Source organism: Corvus kubaryi, unplaced genomic scaffold (genome assembly GCF_017639235.1).
Source record: "Corvus kubaryi isolate FWS band 111438036 unplaced genomic scaffold, C.kubaryi_AGA036_p1.0 split1-37296, whole genome shotgun sequence".
In the NCBI taxonomy this organism is placed as follows: domain Eukaryota; kingdom Metazoa; phylum Chordata; class Aves; order Passeriformes; family Corvidae; genus Corvus; species Corvus kubaryi.
Window position 1 is genome coordinate 17649105 of NW_024582075.1, and position 19181 is coordinate 17668285.

A 19181-nucleotide genomic window follows, 5' to 3' on the forward strand; every position below is an offset into this window, starting at 1 on the left:
GTTCTACTATAGCAAACCCTGTCAAGACAGGAACAGTCTTAAGTAGTCTTAAGAAGAGAGAGGAATGTTATCCATTGATAACAAAATATATCAGATTGTGGCTTAAGAAAATACAAGCCTTCTGATAAATCAGAAGTACTAAGCCACCAATTTGTGGTTGATCTAGTACCTGAAGTTATTCAAAATACTACATTTAAAAAAATTTTTCTATTGTTGGTTCCATATTTTCAGGTTCCACAGCTTCATGTGAATTATTTGGTCAGTTCTTAGGTCCAAAAATTTTATTTCCTTGAAATAACTTTGTCTTGGTTTTGAAAGACAGGTGTCTGCTAAGGAAGGCAGAAGCCTCCCTTGAAATGGCAGATGTAACCCCTTTCCCTCCAAGTTATTATAATTTTGAAATCGAGGGCCTTTAGGCAAAGATGTGGGAAATAGGAACAACAGTTCTTTACTATTATATATATATATATATAACCAGTCAAAGAAAACAACAATAACTCTGGCAGTAACAGCAAACACAAACCCAGCGCCAGCCTTCTCGGCTGCCGGGCCCTTTCCCCTCGGGTGCAGTTCCGCTCGCAGCCGGCAGGGGCGCTGGCGGCTCCCGGTGAGCAGGGCAGGTGCGATGGTTCCCCCGCGGCTGCAGGGGGCGCTCCGGAGCGAGCTCGGGGAGCACGCGGCAATGGCGGCCTGGGATCCCGGGAAGGGATGGGACAAAGGCTTCACAAACCGCAGACAGCTGGCCCCGGTGTCCGGCTGGAGCGTTGGGAACAGCAGGCTGGAATGGCAGATTGGAACGGCAGGCTGGAGCAGCAGGCTGGAGCGGCAGGGATGAGCACAAATCCCGGGTGGCAGACGCGATGTAGCCAAGCGGGGAACTCCCCCGGAGGCCCAGGCAGGCAGGGCGAGCAGGGCTACAGCATAGCGAAGGCTCGAAGCAGCAGCGGGGCAGGGCGGCCACAGCCTGGCCTCCAGTGGGGCAGGGAAAGCGGCTTTGGGATCCCGGCGTTGTTTCCAGCAGAAAGAAAAATGGTCGAAAAAAGAACCAGCAGCTCCTTTCTCTGCAGCTTCTCTCTCCGAAATGCGGAGAGCGAACTGACCCCACACCCAGGTGAAACAAAGGAGTAGCCAGGCCCACCCCACTCCCAGTGGGCAGCTCTTTTGTCTTTCTTAAGTACAGCCATTTGTCCCCTAGCAACATGCATATGGGAAAAAATTCCTTTAACAGGAAAAAAACTAGGGCTAAACTAAAACCCCAAGAAACTTTAGAAATTTTTTTCAGTTTGGGGAGTTCAGAGGATACATCTGCCCAGTATTGCACAGACAATGAGCAAGCTATGCCAGTGTTCAGGGCTGACTGAGGCTTCAAGGCAGAGTTAATTACTCTGGTGCTAAGGAAGAGTTTGCATACTCTGCCTAGAGCATTCCTCGTAATTCATGACTGACTGTGATCAGTAAAGGAGCTTTGCACTGAAGTGTTCACAAAACTTTGGATCATTCCTCATGGCTTCATTGTCAGTGCTTCTGACAGATTGCAGAAGCACTGCATTTTATTCTCTGGAATATTTTTTGTGTTATGTATGGTTTAAATCCATCTGGCACCTAAACCCCATGCAGGTGCTCAGTCACTCCGTCACCAACAGGATGGGGGAGAGAATCAGAAGGGTTATCCCTGTGGTCATTTGGGGTCGGCTGTCCTGTCTGTGTCCCCTCCCAGCTTCTTGCACACCCCCAGGTGACTCACTGGTAGGGTGGTACAAGAAGCAAAAAAGGCCTTGGTTCTGTGCAAGCACTGTTCAGCAATAACAAAAATATCTCCATATGGTTGACCCTGTATTCAGCACAAATTCAAAACGTAACCTGATAAGAGCCACTGTGAAGAAAATTAACTCTACCCCAGGCTAAACCTGGCACATTCCAGCCCTTATTTCCTAGCATTTACGTCGTGCTCAGGTCCCATACTACTCAGTATGACTTCATTAACCACCATCCCCTTTCCATTGTTTGATATAATACAGAGATAGCACTCCCTTAGCATGTGGACCACCTCAGCAAAGTGTTCATAAAATGTCCACAAAACATCTGTTGAGTTCATTCAGTCCATGACTTTGGGCTCCATCTGTTCTGGTGGTCACTCAGGACAGGGGAAGTGGTGTGTTACATGGAATAACTGGGCACCAAAGCCATCTTAGGTCAGGTCACTGCTGCACTGGAACTGATTCTTGTAAGGCTTCTCCACCGCTGGTTTGAGTGGTTACTGTCATCGTAATTCCTATAACATGCAACTCAAATAATGCCTTACAACAAGGGTTTAAAGGTATATCCATTACTATCTCTGTCCCTTGTCCTTCTGGGCCAGGTTTTATGGTTTAACATTGCAGTGAACTCTTTCACTTGTTCCTACCCTGCCTAGCAGCAAGGGGTTCCTGCTGAACCTCCATGGGCTGCAGAGAGACAGCCTGCTTCACCATGGTCTTCACCAAAACAGGCTGCTGGGGAATCTCTTGCTTCCCCTCCACCATCATGGGGTACAACCCACAGGAGACAGTTCTCCACGAACTTTTTCAGTGTGGGTGCTTGACACAGGCTGCAGCTCTTCATGAACTGCTCCAGCCTGCATCCCTTCCACAAGGTGCAGTCCTTCAGAGACAGACTGCTCCACCACGAGTTCCTCACAGGGTCACAAGTCCTGCCAGCAAACCTGCTCCAGGGTGGGCTCCTCTCTCCATGCGTCCACAGGTCCTGCCAGGAACCTGCTCCTGTATGAGCCTATCACAGACTGGTCACAGCTGCTTTCAGGCATCCAGCTACTCCACTGTGGGGTCCTCCATGGACTGCAAGTAGATGCCTGCTCCTGGATGGACTCATCCTTCTGCTCAAGTTCACACTGGTGTTCCAGCCTGTCCAGTACAACAGCACGGAAAACAGCAGCAACACCCTGGCCACCTGCCAGCCCAGGCATTTTGCCATGGCTGTTTTCAGAATGCTGTCGAGCACAACACAGTGAGGTGATCAGCAGCACAGGACTGCAGTGAGTAGCAAAAGCAATAAGTGGCCACTAATGAGCACTAGACTAATATTCAGTCAGGCAAGCAAGCCCCATGGTAAGCACAGGAGCCTGCTCATTACTAGCCATTGGCATTAGTTATAAATTGATCTAGTACAGTCCAGTCAAATCTGTTGTTATCTTGAACCCTTTGTGCTTCACATTGGGCACCAAAACGGACTGTTACAATTTAACTGCAGCTGCCAGCTAGGCCCCATGCAGCTATTCACTCTCTTCCCTGCCAGTGGGACTGGGGAGAGAATTGGAAAAGTGAGAAAACTCATGGGTTGAGATAAAAACAGTTTAATAGGAAAGCAAAAGCCACACACACAAGCAAAGTAAGAAACAAGGAATTAATTCAGTGCTTCCTATGGGCAGGCAGGTGTTCAGCCATCTCCAGGAGAGCAGGTCCCCATCACACATAATGGTGACATGGGAAGGCAAGTGCCATTGCTCCAATTGCCCCCTCTTCCTCCTTCTTCCCCCCACTTTATATGCTGATGTTCCAGCCATGTCTCCTCCCAACCTCCTGTGCACCCCCAGTCTCCTCACCAGCATGTCAGTGTCAAAAGCAAAAAAGGCCTTGGCTCTGTGTAAGCCCTGCTCAGCAATAACAAAAGCATCTCTATTTTATCAGCCCTGTGTTCAGCACAAATCCAACACACAGTCCCACACCAACCACTGTAAAGAAAACTAACTCTCTTCCAGCCAAAATTACAGAATAGCTATAGCCTTCCCTTCCCTTCCCTTCCCTTCCCTTCCCTTCCCTTCCCTTCCCTTCCCTTCCCTTTCTTTCATCAGGAACACAGGCAAGAGTAAGAGTAACTTAGGATAGGAGGGTAATTTGGCAGAAAGGTATAAGGATAAGCAAGGCTTGTTTGGCTACACAGCTGCTAGGTGCAGAATGACAGATGTAAGTAGTATGATGAAGTTCATCTGGACACTGTGTGTCCTTATCATCTTCTACATTCCCTGCCTGTTGAGATCTTAATTCTTTTCTAATTGCATTGTATTTCAGAATTATCTTGAATTCCCAGTGCTTTCTTCTTCATTTTCAAGTGAGTTGACACGATACCAAGCAGAGTCCCAGTTGCAGCTAAGGTGTGAATTATTACAGCTATTATTACTGGGTAATTGGGGACTGTTGTAATGGGAATATTCTGAGAGACACTGATCAAATCTCCAAATTTCAGGCACGCATCTACTCCTAGTTGATTAGTCTGTTACAAGCTAAGAGTCAAACATTAATCAAAGACATAGGTCTTCGGGTTTCTTCAGAGGGTTAATATCTATTTTCAGACATCTTTCTATTTGTCTGTTTCCTGCAAATAGTTACAGACTGGCACACAATCCAGTATGATAAAATATTGTACTTCTGATTCTAATTCATTCTTTTAGGTGTCTGGGTATAAGGTGAACAAGAATTTATTTAATTTTTCTGTTTTAAGCAAGCAGTGTAGTATAAAGAATAAAATTACATGTTTTCACAAATAGGGAAGGAAAGCTCCAAGGAAAGGTATAGCTGGTGCCTCAGTCATTAGCAAGGTAAAATAGTCACTAGCTTGTCTCTTGACATGCACGATATACATCCTTCTCTTACAAAATAAAATTGCAGGTTGAGGAAGACAGGAGTGGGAGAAACTGATGAGATTTTATCCACTCCATTCATTGTTTAAGTAGATTACATATAGTTATCCCTGAAGTAAGCCTGCAGATATCCCAGCTGTAAGCCTATTAGCATGTTTCCCAGGTCAATAGGGAAAGCATTTGTCTTAGTTTGCTTCTTTGTTTTAAGCCAGTATAGTTCTTTACTGGTGTCAGAGTTACTATATTCTTGTTGAAATCTCCTTCCTTGTACTTTCATAGATAAAAGACAGCTGTATCTTCTGTATTTAGTAACCGAATGGATTTCACATTTAGCCAAGAAAGCCATGCTGACTTGAATCAGCAGCAGTGTGGCCAGCAGGACCAGGGATGGGATTGTCCCCCTGTACTCCGCACTGGTGAGGCCACACCTTAAATCCTGTGTTCAGTTTTGGGCCCCACTACAAGAAGGACATGGAGGTGCTGAAGCATGTCCAGAGAAGAGCAATGGAGCTGGGGAAGGGTCTGGAATACAAGTCTCATGAGGGGCAGCTGATGGAGTTGAGGTTGTTTAGGCTGGAGGAAAGGAGGCTCAGGTGGATCTTACCACTCTCTGCAGCTGCCTGAAAGGAGGGTGTAGCAGGATGGAGGTCAGCATTTTCTCCCAGGCAACAACAGACAGGACAAGGGGAAATGGCCTCAACTTGCACCTAGAGAGGTTCACGTTGGATATTAGGAAAAATTTTTGACTGTGTTTCAGCATTGGAATGGGCTGCCCAGGGAAGTTGTCACTATCCCTGGGAGTGTTCAAACAATGAGCAGATATGGCACTTTGTGCTATGGTTTAGTAGCTGTGGTGGTGTTTGGTCAAAGGTCAGACTTGATCTTGGAGGTATTTTCCAGTATTAGTGGTTCTATGATTCTGTGATAATTTATCATCATTTTTCAGAGCCTAAGCCTGAGATGCTTAGAACAGACTTCTCCAAATAATTTTCAGTGTGCCAACAATATTTTTTATTAGAATTCTCAAATCTCAGAGCAGTATTCTGTATCTTAGTCAAGAGAAGAGTATCATGTGGTAGAAACAGAAGCTGTGGAGAGTTGATGTCCAAAACCTGGTATAATACTGTCAGAAAATGTCATACTTTTAAATTTAAACTTCTGCTTAACATATACACATTAGTAAATTTTTCTAGCACAAACTTAGTTTTGTTGTGTGCTACTACCAAAACACTTTCTTTCAAAAGAATGTAAAATTTTAATTGTACTATAATGCAATTCTTCCAGCAAAAATAGAATTTAATCTAACTCAAAGGTGTTGTATACACAGGGTGCCATCACATAGTTATCCAGTTACTATAGTATGTACACTAGCCACTTCAGTTAAATATTGTGGGGATTAGGATTATATATCAGTATCAATGCTGTCTTGCATTGAAAATAATGTGAAATATTTGTGGGCCTATAACACCGCTTCCAATGTTTTGAACTGCTTCAACTTCTCATAAACTTAAATATTAAGATTTATGCATCCTAACTAAAACAACCCAAAATGTCAGTCATTGGAATCTGATAATTTTGTGATGTATGGATTTTGATGCAAACTTTGCTGTAGTTCAGAATAAGAGAAAAGATGTCTCTCTTCCTTTTCTTTTTCCCTTAGATGCACAATCTTGCATTAGAACTGTTGTTCTCTAATATGATGTAGCAAGACAGGACCATGCTGTTTAACCTTGTATTCTGTACATGTTCCAAAATTGAAAGATATATTAATATTGGACCACTTTTAGTTTCTAGAGAGGTGTAAATAGCCCTTTAAGAGCTTTCATCCGCTTTTATCCTAAGCTCTCTTTCCTATCCAGTGACTGTAAATTCTAGTTTGGCAAATGATATTGATGGTTGCTACAGTGTGGATACTGTAACACGCCTATATCAAACCAGGAGTCCCGTGGAAAGGAAATATATATGGACAGATGCTTGCTAGATGTTTCAGAGATGTTTATTTCCCCAGCCGCATGGCCGGAGCTCTGCCCAGGAACTGTTCCAGTCACGGGACCAAGGGTCCTTCTGCCCGCGCAGGGAACACAAACCAACCAATGGGAACGAGGCTGAGCAGGGGCAGGGAAACCCCGTGTCTGTGCCCTCAGGGCCCCTCTCCCAGGGCTTCATGGCAGGGGAGGGACCCCAACACCTCACCCGTTTTATTTTAATAAAAGGAGAATGAAAACAACTGGATAAACATAACAAGAACAGTTTCAAAACAAAACAAGCCACCCTCCTGAGTCTTTAAATGCCCAATCAGATTCTGTGGAACATCTTAGGGCTGATGGAAGGGAGACAGAACTCTCTGAGCATGCTTTGTGGGGAAACTGAGGCAGGAGAGGGTTTAATTTCTTCCCTCCCCCTTTTCATCCCCCACTCGGCATTGGAAAGGGATTTTTGGGGAAACAATTGGCAAAGGTATGGTTTTGTGAGGGAAACCATGATTGAAAAAGCGCACTGGGAATACACTGGCGGTAATAGGACATAGGGTAAAAGGGAAAGGTGGGATTAGGAAAGGGAGACTGTAGGGGGGGTTTACAATGGAGATACTGTCTAACATGACTACGATTTTTTGCATATATACTGCCTTTTACAGGAACACCATCAGGCCCAGTGACCTGCGATGCTTGTAACCCTTTTCTACCTCGTATAATTTTGAATTCCACGACTTCTCCATCTCCCAAGCTTGGGATGCATTTTTCAGGGTTATTCTTTTTAATAGCAGTTCTATGCACGAATATGTCTTGCTGGTTGTCACACCTTGTTATAAAACCATAATTTTGCTTAACATTATACCATTTTACTATCCCTAAGATCTTAGTTACTATGATCTTTTCCTTTTTCCGAGTGGCTGCTGTTTTCTGTCTCGCTGCGTCTTTGCCCTCTCTTTCGGTCGCTCCCGTGTTGGAATTGTCGGGGCTGCTGGTGCCTGCGGGCTCTTCCCGGGGTCGCGTTCGGGGCTGCGTTGGCCGGGCCGGGCCGCGCCGCTCAGTTCTCCGTGCGTCGCCTCCTCTGGTCGCAGCTTCGCTGCCGCTGCCAGGCACTGCACCCACATCTCGGCCAGGCCGCCAAGTGATGACCCCCCTGTGCCCTGCTCCAGCGCGCGTCTCGGCTGGGTGCGGCTCCGTTCCACCGCCACCGCCACCAGCCGCCGCCCGCGCGCCGCCCCTCTCGGCTGGGCGTTCCCGGGGCTCGCTCCACCATGCGCTGCGCGGGGCCGGGCGGGCACCGCCGGGTCCCGCTGCTCCCGCCGCTCCTCGCTCCGCTGCCGACACTGCGGCTCGCGTGGCTCCGCCTGCACGCGGGAACTGCATCGCTGCTGCTCGCAGAGCGCTCGGTGCACGTGGCCTGGGCCGCATGGTCCCTGCGCCAGGCTTCCCTTCGCCAGGACACAGCTGACATTGCTCAACAGTCTCAGTAATTAAATAATATTCACGAAAATATTCTTCCATCGGCATATATTTTGACTCAAATATTAACTGTGTCCAAACGGCCTTCCAAAAGTCCTTGGTAAGAATTGAATCCCAAGAAACATAGAAAAAGTTCTTAAACAACCATGCCAGGAAGTGTTTCAGTTCTTTTTGAGCTTGAATCAAGCTAAAATTTACAAATCGTTGTTCAAGAATCATTTTAAGTTTAAGATAAATGTCCATATGCGGCTCTGAGAGCCAAGAGTCTTCCCACGGTTCTTCCATAGTTTAGATATGGAATAGCAAAACAAAACCAAGAAGAGGAATCCAGAGTTTCCAGGGTTTACTCACACAAATCAGTCGCTTAGGGATTGGGGATGTTCTGCTCTCAATTCTCCACCATTTGCTACAGTGTGGATACTGTAACACGCCTATATCAAACCAGGAGTCCCGTGGAAAGGAAATATATATGGACCGATTCTTGATAGCTGTTCCAGAGAGATGTTTATTTCTCCAGCCGCATGGCCGGAGCTCTGCCGAGGAACTGTTCCAGTCACGGGACCAAGGGTCCTTCTGCCCGCACAGGGAACACAAACCAACCAATGGGAACGAGGCTGAGCAGGGGCAGGGAAACCCCGTGTCTGTGCCCTCAGGGCCCCTCTCCCAGAGCTACACGGCAGGGGAGGGACCCCAACAGATGGTAACCTGAATATGATGTGGTAAGGTTGCTACTGGGTGAAACCTATGTGTTTCCCTCTATTTGTACCATTCTCTCTTTTTTTTCTCTCCTTTTTTTTTCTTTTTCTTACTTGGCTTCCCCCATCCCTATTCATAGGGGAACTGTGGATTGTCACATGTCTCTCTGTTTAACTTCTGCTGAGGTGATGGGCAAAGGAAGAAAATTAATAACACAGCCATTGGGGCAATAATTCAGGCATGAATTGTTTCCTTTTTCTTGTACCTGGTGATGAAATGGCTAAATGAAGCATTGGAAACATGTCAGTGTATTACTAATATCACAACATTTTAAGTGTTAAGTTATGATGTGGACTAAGGCAGAGCTGACTCTTTTCAGTGGTGCCAAGTGTAGGTAAAAGAGGCAATAACAGGTGGTCCTCTCTCAACCTGAACCAAAGGTTTTTACTGTGAGGCTGTCCAAGAATGGGCATAGGTTGTCCATAGAGGCTGTGGAGTTCCTTTTCTCGGCTATATTCAAAAATCACCTGGATGTGGTCCTGGGCAGATGGGTAGAAGCCTGTAGGTAGCACTGCTTGAGCAGATCCCTTCCAGTCTCTGGGACTGTACTGTCATTTGGCAAAAGTCCAACAGTAAGAATCACAAAATTTGTAACACAGAGGTGACACATGGAGAGCATAAGCCGTTTCCTTTAATACTGCTCATTCTGTTAATAAAGTAGATTTTTCGAGATATAATGTTTTAACTTTTAAATTTTATGTTTTGATCTACTGAGTGGTCAAAATAAATATAATCTCCATTTTGACATCACTTTTTCGTTCCTTTATTTCATTATTATCAGTTGCACATTCAGTCTTTCGATGAAAGGACTGCAGCACAGTATCATACTCAGAGAAAAAACCCCACCGAAATACCCATAACTCACTTCTGAAGCAACCTAGAGATCTCCTTTCATAACTGTATAAATGATACAGAAGCAAAAGAAGCTGGTTTGTTCAGGTAGTTCTCCTGCTTTCATATTCTTCCTCAGAAAGTAATCAAAATACATTTTGTTGTCAATAATTCTGAAAGGTGTGAAGAAGTAGCATTATATATGTTAGACTTTATAATTAATTCTGCTGCTATCGTTAGTGCCTTAGAATAAGATCTTGGCTCAAGCTAGAAATTTCATTTGATATTGTAAGTATAATGCTGCATACAGATATTTTTGGGAGATTGTGAACATGCTCATTCCAGCCGATGACAGTTATGCTAATATAATAAAGACAGATGCCTCAGTATCTGAAAAGTATCTGAGTACTATTAAAGATGGATAATACTCAACTAACTGTGAATTAAAAGCCATAATATACTAGACTTAGCAGTGTAAATATCAGCTTAGAAAGCACAGTAAACTTGTAGAAGTGTTCTGTAATTTATTTAATTCTTTATCTAAACTTGTTTCTGGTTAAACACTACAAAACACCATGCCAACAAGAAGTTCCTGTGAATTTCATCCTAGATTGTTTCCTAAAGACATTTTTATTTCTGAAAGAACAAACTAAGGTCAGATCGCTTATGTCCCTCCATTGCTGTCGCTCAGATAAGTTTGCTATCCCAGCACATCACTGTCATCCCAACAAGACGATAGTCCTGCAAGTGCACAGAGGTCTCTCTTCCTCACGTTTATTCACCATGCTGAGTGTGAGGCCACTGTACACCCCTTCACATATGAGCTCTTCAGAAAAGCAGTTCAGCATGCTGATTTCTGAAGGAAGGTCTCTGTGGCTTCCTCATAAACATGCTCTGTAGTTGCTTCCTTGTTCACATGCACATGCTTGAGGTGACCCTGCTTAAGCCTCCCTTTTTGATTATGTGTTGCCTTTCATTCATGTCACCCCAGGCCTTTGCTTGTCCAACCTTCATAGGGCTGCTGGAAACTCTTTCCCTCCCCATATCACATCCTGCTGGCAAAAATATCTCTGCCCCAATTAATGAGGTGCATCCCATCTCTCCTAAGCTGTTGTTGACCTCAGAGAAGGCCCTGTGGTCATAAAAACCAAAGTCGTGTTTGCCAATTCCGGTTCTACAACCAAGTGTTGATGTGCAGTATCAGTGCCCTCTTCCTCACACCCTTTCACCCAGGATGAAGGAAAACACCACTTGGACTCTTCTACTCACAGAATCTCTAGTGGACAAACTAATTTAATTTTAGAATAACATAAATGTAATTGTTTGATGGTTTGCTAGTTTTCTCACAACAAAAATTTTGAGAAGCTTTATCCTGTTTGTGAATGTAATCTTGTTGCTGGTGTGTACTGATGGGTAGGGCTCCTGTGTAATACTGACTAATTTTCCTGCAAGAGTGAATACAATTTTGATGATTTTGAAGGTAAAATTAGGTAGATCAAAGTGAGAGAGTCATGAAGTAGTCATTCAGTCTAAGCAGCCATGTGCTGTGGTCTGCTGGTAATACGGAATTTCATTATGACTGTTGTTGACTAGTACTGTTCCTAGGTACTTAGTAAACTGATTGTCAAGACAATGCTTTTTATGTTATGAACTTTTTTGAAGGAATTGCCAGGAGTTTCTACTTGAACAGGTCCCTTCCAGTGTGTATCTCTATATTTCACCCTTCTGTTTGTTACTCTTTTACAGGGTTTTATTACTGGAAAGTATATACCTAAATCCAGAGAGACTGCTTCTATCTGTGCCACTCAGTTAACTATTACTCCTCCATAAATCTGTGAAAAGCTGAAAAAAAGAGTAAAGACATTTGTACTACTAACTGCAATATTTAGCATCTAGTACTAATATCAGGCAGAGTTCAGCTGCCTACTTTGGTATTGAAAAAAACCTTGGGAGATGACAAACAATCAAGCAGTGTTTAGTAAGAAACTGGGGTTCTAACATGAAAATACGTTAGTATCTAGAAACTATTTGTAATATTCTGTTCTTCCTCTGTGAATAGCTTGTGTAATCTGTTTTCTGCTTTGTAGCTAACACCACACAATTATGAAGGCAATTATTCGTAAAATTTTTGTTTATACAAAAATTGAAAAGGAATGCTTATGTGAAACTAGTGTATTACTGAAAATTATTTCCATTTATACTCTTGTTCAGGAACCAAGCATTCTGTATTAATTGTTGAAACTTAATGTTCTGAGAAGTTTTCCTTTATTGTGAAACACATTATGTTGCTGCAAATTCTTAATTAGTATATTGGCTATTCATCATTATAAATAGATAAGATCTTAAGATTAGCCTTTTATTCTGACTATTAAAAGCCTGCCATTACTGCATGTGATTACGAGATCTAGTTCAGTTTACCTTCTGTGATGTTTTGTTTAGGCTTCTGGAGGAGAAAAAAGAAATTTCCTGCTGCACTTGAAAGTAAATTACAGGCTTTCATTTTCTGCATTGAATTAAAGCCTGCTACATTATTTGATCTAGACAATAAGGCATATGTAGCTAAACAAAACTTTGCAAACTCTGGTTGCTTAAAAAAGTAAATTAGTTCAGTGTGAAGTAGTCCAGGAACAAAATAAACAGTAATCTGACACATTTTAACAATCTCATTTGATAAGTAATAGAGCAAGTTAGACTCTTAAATCATTCTGTCTTCATATTTCAAGTCTAGAAAACAGAAGGATTCCAACTGAGAATTCGGTTATATTAAAAAAAAATCTTTAGGAATTTAACAGACAACATTAAACTCCACAGAATATATAGGAGAGGAGTAATTTTCAGCATAGCAGCTTTGCCTAAATTCTGCCCATTACACTGAGGAAATACTAACCTTGTTGCGTTCAGCAGCTGGGTCCCGACAGTATCTTTTCCCACTTGGAGGGGTTAATTAGTGTTCTTTCAGAATGTGGCCTGTTTAGCTTGTTACAGTCACATCGTGCAACAAGCCCTGTCTATACAAAGCAATACCATTAGCAGACGGGTGTGTCCAACTGCTTAATTAGGCAGAATAAAAAGGGCCTTGTCAAACATTCATCTGTTGCTTGTCATACACCTGACGGTCCAATTAGGCATGGATGACGTCTTTTCTGCTGTAATATTCACTTCCTTTGCTTACATAGACTGTCAGTGAAAAAATGGGAGAGTCTTCATTTAGATTATTTTTGTGGCTTTAATCCCAGACAGCAGCCGAGCCCCCATAGCCACTCACTCACTCTCCCACCAGCGAGACTGAGGAGAGAGTCAGAAGGATAAAAAGCTGGAGAGCTCAGGGGTTGAGATAAAAAAAGTTTAATAGGGAAAGCAAAAGCCACACGCACAAGCAAGGGAAAACATGGAATTAATTCAGTGCTTCCCGTGAGCCGGCAGGTGTTCGGCCATCTCCAGGAGAGCAGGGCCCCATCACACGTAACAGTGACTTGGGAAGACAAACAACATCCCTCCAAATGTCCCCCCCCTTTCTCCTTCTTCTTCCCACTTTATACACTGAGCATGGTGCCACAGGGTCTGGAATATCCCTTTGGCCAGTTGGGGTCACCTGTCCTGGCTCGGTCTCCTCCCAGTCTCCTAAGCACCCCCAGTCCCTTCCCCAGTGGCAGTACCAAAAGCAGAAACAGCCTCGGCTCTGTGCAAGCCCTGCTCAGCAACAGCAAAAACATCTCTGTATTATCAACCCTGAGTTCAGCACAAATCCAAAACACAGCCCCATGCCAGCCACTGTAATGAAGGTTAATTCTACCCCAGCCAAAACCAGTACTATTATAAAATTGTGTTCTCCATATTGATGCAGTGTAAAAGAATAACACTGACTGCATCACGGATGTGATGCTAGAAAAACTTTCAGTAAATAGGAATATACTTAAGATTAACCATCAAACCATATTGTATGGCACCTAGACGGAAAAATCTGTACAGTGTACTGAACTATAATAAAACTTTGCATTTAGGATGGAGACCTAAACCAGAACAATGGAAGCAGTCCCGGTTGAATGCCAGTCACCAAAAGCACTATCACTCCAGTCCTCAGCTGGACAAGGGAGAGAAAATACAACTAAAAGCTCAGATAACAACAGGGAAAGATCGCTCACCAATTACCACAACAGGCAAAACAGACTCGACTTGAGGAAAATTATTTTAATTTATTGCCAATCAGATCAGGGTAGGATAGTAAGAAATAAGCCTAAATCTTCGAAACACTTTCCCCTCACCCTCCACTTCCTCCCAGGCTTAACTTTATTCCTGATTCTCTACCTCCTCCCTTCCAGCTGCAGAGGGGAATTATTTTCTTTTGTATCCTGATTTTTGTCAGGTGTGCTGGGTCCTGAAGAGCATCCACTGCTTAAAAGTAGAGGGTTCAGTTAACATGAAACTCTTGAGAGTCTGTTGATTAATCAGACTTTATCAGAATTTAAATTTCAAGGATTTATCAGTCTTTCTGAATATTTCGGAAGAAGCATTTAAATCAATCAGGTGTGCCATAGGCATGGTTTCCTGGAGTTTAAACCAAGAATGGTCCCAACTGGCAAGGTCCTGGCCCTATTGCCTGACCTCATACCATATTTATATACCTGTTTTCTGCTCTGCAGTGGCTACGTTTGAATTCAAAGTGAATTAGAGATAGTTGGAGGGAGGAACTGCAGAAACCCAGCCTTAAATCAGCTTAAACTGCTGTGGAACCCAGCCTTGAAAGGAAAGTTTGCTGTTGACAGCTGGTTCTGTTGTCAAACAAGGAGAACACTGAAATTTTTTTGGTACAGTAATTAATTTCTCCTGCTATCTAGTGGCATGTCCCTGAATTTTTTATTACGGTTTTGTTTCAAAAAATATTGTAGGATTTTTAGGGGAGCTTGTTATTTGGTGGTGGTGGTGGTAGGCATTAAAGTCCAGTTTCTTCACTGTCAGCCATCTGGGTCTCATGAGTTAAATTGAAAAAAAATCACTTGCATAGGTCATTCAAAGTACCTATTAGATTTTTTTTCATATAAATCTCTTTTATTGTGCATGATAAAGCTACTCATTTTTAGTGACAGTGGTTCTCAGATTGCCAAAGTATTCTGTAGCTAATACAGATTAATAGTGACTAAAGGCAGTGAAATTTCTCACAGAACATTTGGTTTACAGACTAGTAATTTGCGTTTGTTCACTGTAGTTCTTCACAGAAACATACAGCCTTCTGTTTTGAAGATGAAAAAGAACCTGCCTCTTCTGTTTATTATTTTCACTGGTTAATCATCCACTGCTTAAAAGAAATTTAAGGGGGGAATAAAAGGCTGATTCACAATTTTGAATTCATTTTGGTTTGTCACCAGTCAATTGTATTGTCATTTTGGCTGTGCAAAATTGAGGACTCTGCAACTCAGAATATGTGTTTCCTATGAAGGGATGTCACTCTTGGTTGTCTTTCTGATAAGTTTTCTTAATGTCAGGCATTTTCCTTGATTCTTGAACCATTTCTTTATTCTACCCAAATTTTGTCATTCCATTTGAATGTCAGGGCCATGATCATAGGTACTTTTCTACCGTTTATGTATTTCTATGTGGTTTTAGTGTCAAAAAGTTTCTTATTAGATTTTAAATACAGTGATTGCTTTAATGCTTTCTACTAAAGAATGTTATTTGAGTTGTTTTTTCACTATGACTCATTAGATGCTTTTCAGAGTTTGCTTTCCAGAGTAGAGCCCTTCATTCTGTGGCCTGCTTCAAGTTCAGCTTTGAATTTTATTGTATAGAGACTTTAGTGTAATTCAGTAAGCCAGAGAAAAAAATGGTTTTGAACGCTGAGCAGTTATTTATGAGCTGAGAGAAGATCTGCTGCTGATTTTTCTGAATTATTCCTAAAGTGACAAAGCTCAGATAAGTGACGTTTCTTCATATGTAAACAAAAGATATTTCAAATATAAGTAAGATAAAAGTAATATAAAACCCTGTTTATACAAACTCGTGTGCTAGTAGGGGGAAAAAAATCTTTGGGCTCATAACAAGGTTGGTATTAGCTAATTTTAAAATATTAACAGAGATAAAGGACAAAATAGTATGCTAATGTAAGTGACAAAATAAAAACATTTATGCACTAACCTTTTGATTTTATGTCTTAATTTTACTCAGAGATCACCATGCAGACATCAGAGACTGGGGCAGATACAGGTTCGACTGTGACTTTACAGACATCTGTGGCTGGCCAGGCAGCAGTGCCCACACAGGTAGTACAGCAAGTACCAGTTCAGCAACAGGTACGTGGCTGTTAATTTTGAGATTTAAAAAAATTCCAAATAATAGTTCTTTACAATATAATGAGGAACTTGGTTTTGTGCAAGACTGCTAAAGGAACTTTTGCTCTACTTTTAGCAATTTTAGTTTGCTGAAATTAAAATAACCAGAGAAAAGCAAGCTATTTTCAGGATCTGTTCCTTAACTAGAACATCTGACAAACTCTGGTAGTACTCATACATGATTCTAACTGTTATTTATTATATAATTCATGCAGTAGCTCACAGAAGTTTGCTTTATGTTACTATTTACATTTTTTCCTTTAAAAAATGCATATGTTTCTGAAGTTATTGACTACATAATTTCTTCATCCATTTGGATGTCCAAGTAAGTGCAATACAAATGTAAATATGAAAAGCACTGTCCTTTGCACCTCTAGGCTTGACTCCCCGCAGAGTGTCACTCCCTGCACAATGTCATGAAGATTTTTATGGTATGACAATCAATAATTCATAATGTACATTTGCCAGGGAAGGAAGAAGACTTGTGTAGCAGTCAGCACAGTGCACTCTTCTGTTACATGAGGTGGTTACTCCTGTGCAGCACCCATGGGCTTTAGAGGAAATGGTGGCAGAAGAAAATGGGGTGCTAAAAAGGAAAAGTGTGGAGGTAGAAAATGGGGACTCAATGTGAAAGTCATGATGGCTGTCCAAGATTTTTCCAGAAAACACGGAAATTAGCTGTCCATGTGATGGGTATTCTGGATGACATCTGATGTTGTTTTTCATCAAAACTGACTTCACATTTTCCTAATCAGTAATATGAGAACTAGACATATTTTATTAAATAGTGCCATTTGTTTCTGTGCTGGTGGAGCATTTTTCTCTAAATTAAACTCTTCAGCATTTGTTGAGTTCTTAAATTCCAGTGCATTTTTATATATGTGTCTCACAGTCTCATACATTTCACTAATATTTTTTTCTTGCTGTGTAGACTCAGTTTGTAATGCCTCGTAGTTCTATTGCTCTATAGTATGATGCTTGAACTTAGCTAACCTTTCTAGGAGATTTTGTCTTTAACTTTTGTAAAGTTTGTGAGTAAAAGACTTTTTTTCTTTGTGAAATACAATCTGGATAATTTGTTTGATTTTTATCTTCTTTCATGACAGATGTTTAATAGACGTAGTTTATATGACTTGTTCTTTGCTATTCCTGTATTTCACTTTTTCAGATACAAGATGGCAGTTTGTTAGGGCTACATGGTTGCTTGTTTTCAGCATATCGGATATACATCCAATGGGCTAATATTGCATACTGAATTTGTGAAGTACTGGTCAGTGTGTGGGACTGAAAACTGGAAACCAATTAGTGCCATATAGGACACTTTATAGCAGTTCTAGTAATTGTATTAATTGAACTGTAAGGTTAGGTTCTATGCATTTGTGTTCTATTCTTAGAGCAAAATGAAGAATGACCAGGACTTTGGCATTTGTAAACTTTGTGCAAAGTTTCTACCTTTTTGAAAACTTCTAGGATAGAATAGGCTCCTTGTTCGTTGACTGGGGCTGCCCACTGTGAAGGGGCCTCAGGCCCAGCAGTTGAAATCTCTGCATTGGGAGTGTCACTGACAGAGAGTCTCATGAATGGTCAGACTGGGAAGTTTCCTTAACATATTTTCCCACATAAATAATGCATTAATCTTTGTCACCAACTGTCTATATCTTTTCTGAATTTATGGTAGTTGTCCTTTAATAATGTTACACTTGTGTCAAAACATAGAAGCCAAGGACCAGATTGGTTTTTTTCTTCGATTATACCTTATTGAGAACAGCAAACAGTACTTTTTGTTGCCCTGAGTGTGTAAAACTGTTCCTGAACACCTTTACATATGTTCCTTTAGTACTGCTACTTCTGAGTATCACCTTGCATTGAATACACCATCATTATATTGGATTATTTTTCCCTGTGTACATACTAAATTATACTTTTCTGACTGACTCTTAACACCGACTGTATAATTGGCATAATGTTTGAGAAAGGAAATCGAAAGGATCAGAGATTGAAGATCCAATAAGAATATTGGGAAATCCAATGCAGACAGTACTGCAGTGATTGAAACACTATGGGAGATATGTGTAGAGAGATAATTAGATTATGGAAGTACTGAGGATGAAGGGAAGAGTGAAGATGTGAAAATGGTATGCCAGCAGGAAACGTGATGAAGAATGTAGGTGGGATAGGTAATTTCAATTGTAGGGTTTAAAAAAAAAAAAGGAATAGCAAATATAAAAACAATTGCTGTGTTGAGGAAATTGCAGGTGTGATGATGATCTGTGCTGAGGAATTATCTGTGTATAGATTGCATTGGACTAAAGTTAATATTGTCTCTATGTGCATTTGGTAGGAATGGGCCAATTTGCCTAAAAAGAATTAGGAGAAAGAGCCATTATACTGGTTATTTTAGTAAAGACATTCTTTTGATGGCAGAGGGAGGCCTTATTATTTCTGCACATTCAAAGTTACCAATGTTGAAAGCTGGAGAGAAGGTTTTAGGCAATAGTATGGTTTCTTTTTTTCCCTATGGTTTATAAGGGACGTGCTTAATTTCAGCTGTATCCAGATTATGTGTGAATATTCAAAATTTTATTATATTATCTTGTGAATATACGTTGCTAAAAACAGTGGGACACTTCTGGGATTTTGTTAAATTCAAGGATACTGTAGCATGAGTATCCATGTACATAGAACAATTTGATGTAAGCTGAAACTTCCATATTATGATTTGCTGTAATTTATTAGTGCTTTCTAGTGAATAATGCAATTTTAGATGAATTTGATTTTAGTGAATATTAAAGCAATGTATAGAATTTCATTTTTCTGGGGAGGTCTCTGTTTGCTGTGTTTCTGTTCCTGTATATACACCATATTTAAATGACATTTTGTGAATGCATTAATTTGGGATTGATTTCATGACATCATGTTTCTTTTATGAACACAAAACATACATTTTTTTCAAAATGAAATATTTTTGCCCTGAAGAAGAGCAAGCTGAATAAGTGGAAGGGTAGACTAAGAGCCTTCTCTCTTCAGCTGTGTTAGTACTCAGGCATCCTGTCTTTTGAAGAAACAACAAAATACTAACTTTTAATATTTTCAGCTAAACAAATCCCTAATTTCCATATAGCTGTTATTGATATGGAATCTCTTAAAAGTCTGCTTTAATGCTCCAATAATAGGAACAATACAGGTACC

General features: G+C 41.4%; 1 protein-coding gene across 4 annotated transcripts in view; it reads left to right on the forward strand.

Annotated features, from left to right (window-relative positions):
• RFX3 (regulatory factor X3) overlaps positions 1–19181 on the forward strand; it is a 114188-nt gene that overhangs the window by 40034 nt on the left and 54973 nt on the right. For all 4 annotated transcript variants that reach the window (XM_042012667.1, XM_042012665.1, XM_042012664.1 and 1 more), the window contains exon 2: positions 15829–15953. In XM_042012667.1, coding sequence (XP_041868601.1) covers positions 15837–15953 — 117 coding nt within the window. In that variant the 5' untranslated portion in view covers positions 15829–15836. The remainder of the gene's footprint in view (positions 1–15828; positions 15954–19181) is intronic.